Raw genomic sequence first — 1,784 nt, forward strand, 5'->3', positions numbered from 1 at the left:
TCAAACATTGTAAAATATTTTTTAGGACAATGAATTCACATACCCCCCCACCCCGCCATGAAAGAACTTTATGTAAATCTTGTTATCGCCCCCAGATTGTAAAACCTTCCTGCAAATATTTTAATCACCCCTATACTCACTGACCCAGTAAAACGTTTACTTTCACAAAATGCAGGTTATATTATCTCAAGTGATTTAAGTGGCCTACCCACTGTCCCTTTTTTTTTTTTTTTTTTTTTTTTTTATGGTGAAAAAGTGTATATTTAGAATTAGCCGGCTGGGCTCAGTTTAGATGATTCCAATTTTGTTGGCAACATCCAGAGCATCATAATCAGGAGCCAACCGAACATATGCCTTCTTCTCTCCGTCGGGCCTTATGAGGGTGTTGACTTTGGCCACATCGATGTCATAGAGTTTCTTCACAGCCTGTTTGATCTGGTGCTTGTTAGCCTTGACATCCATAATGAACACAAGCGTGTTGTTGTCTTCTATCTTCTTCATGGCTGACTCGGTGGTCAGGGGGAATTTGATGATGGCATAGTGGTCAAGCTTGTTCCTCCTGGGCGCGCTCTTCCGGGGGTATTTAGGCTGCCTTCGTAGCCGCAGGGTCTTGGGCCGCCGAAAAGTGGGCGATGTGCAGATCTTCTTCTTTTTGTGGCTGTGGACGCCTTTCAGCACTGCCTTCTTGGCTTTCAAGGCCTTCGCTTTAGCTTTGGCTTTGGGAGGGGCAGGAGCTTCCTTCTTCGCTTTCGGCGCCATCTTGATGAAAAGGGTCCCCACTGTCACTTTTATTCATTTCCTTTGTGTTGATTTTTTTTTTTTTTCGAGACAGGGTTTCTCTGGAGTTTTTGGTGCCTGTCCTAGAACTAGCTCTTGTAGGCCAGGCTGGCCTCGAACTCATAGAGATCCGCCTGCCTCTGACTCCCAAGTGCTGGGATTAAAGGCATGCGTCCCCACTGCTTGGCAGTGTTGATTCTTTTAAAACCAGCCAAACACAAGACTGTGAGTCACCTTCCAGCCAATGATGAGACAGTCGTCACCTGCATTAAAGTAAAATCCAAGTGAACTTCCTGCCCTGGTAAACACTTCTCATCCTGTTGTGCACTGTCCATTCTGGTGTGCTCTCCCTGTCCTGGTGTGCACTTCCCCTCCTGGTGTGTTTTCCTTCTGATTTTGTGAGGAACATACCTTTCCAACCACAACTCATTTTTTGCCTTGTCAAGGCACTTTAATTGGAATTGGTGTCATGGTCTCTTTCTTTTGAGCCTGAACTTATTTCTAATGTTCCCTAATGTAACAGTCTGTGGACATTCTGTTCTGACCTCATCATGACACACGGAATACAAGAGGGAAGCATTAAAACCCCATGAGTTTGTTAGCCTCTGTTTGGGCACAGCTCTCTAGGCTCAGCCAGTAACTCAAGGCAAAGTAGGAAATTTACTAATTTGACAAAAATTGCAAACTAATTCGATACAGACTAGGAATTTCTCAGGGCTGTGGGCAATTACTCTCAGAGCACTTTGCCAACCATCTCTGAATCTCCCACACTAGCTTAGAATTGAATTGAAGGGGGAGGTACTGAGATGGCTAGTAGGTAAATACAACTGCAGTCAAGGCTGACGACCTGAGTTTGATTTCCGGGATCAACACAGTAAAGGAGAGTATAAACCCCTGAAAGTTGTCTTCTGGCCTCCGAAGGTGTTCCTTGATGTATGCACGTCCATTAAGAAAGATAATTAATTACTTTGTAAAAGGATTAAAATGAGAGGGTTACTGGGCCAGAA

General features: G+C 44.3%; 1 protein-coding gene across 1 annotated transcript; it reads right to left on the reverse strand.

Moving 5' to 3' along the window:
* Positions 1 to 251: 251 nt before the first annotated feature.
* Positions 252 to 759, reverse strand: LOC130876472 (60S ribosomal protein L23a-like). The gene has a single exon (XM_057773029.1). The coding sequence runs from the start codon at positions 757 to 759 to the stop codon at positions 289 to 291; it is 471 nt and encodes a 156-aa protein (XP_057629012.1). The 3' UTR covers positions 252 to 288.
* Positions 760 to 1,784: the final 1,025 nt, after the last annotated feature.

Source organism: Chionomys nivalis, chromosome 6, assembly GCF_950005125.1.
Source record: "Chionomys nivalis chromosome 6, mChiNiv1.1, whole genome shotgun sequence".
Classification (NCBI taxonomy): Eukaryota; Metazoa; Chordata; class Mammalia; order Rodentia; family Cricetidae; genus Chionomys; species Chionomys nivalis.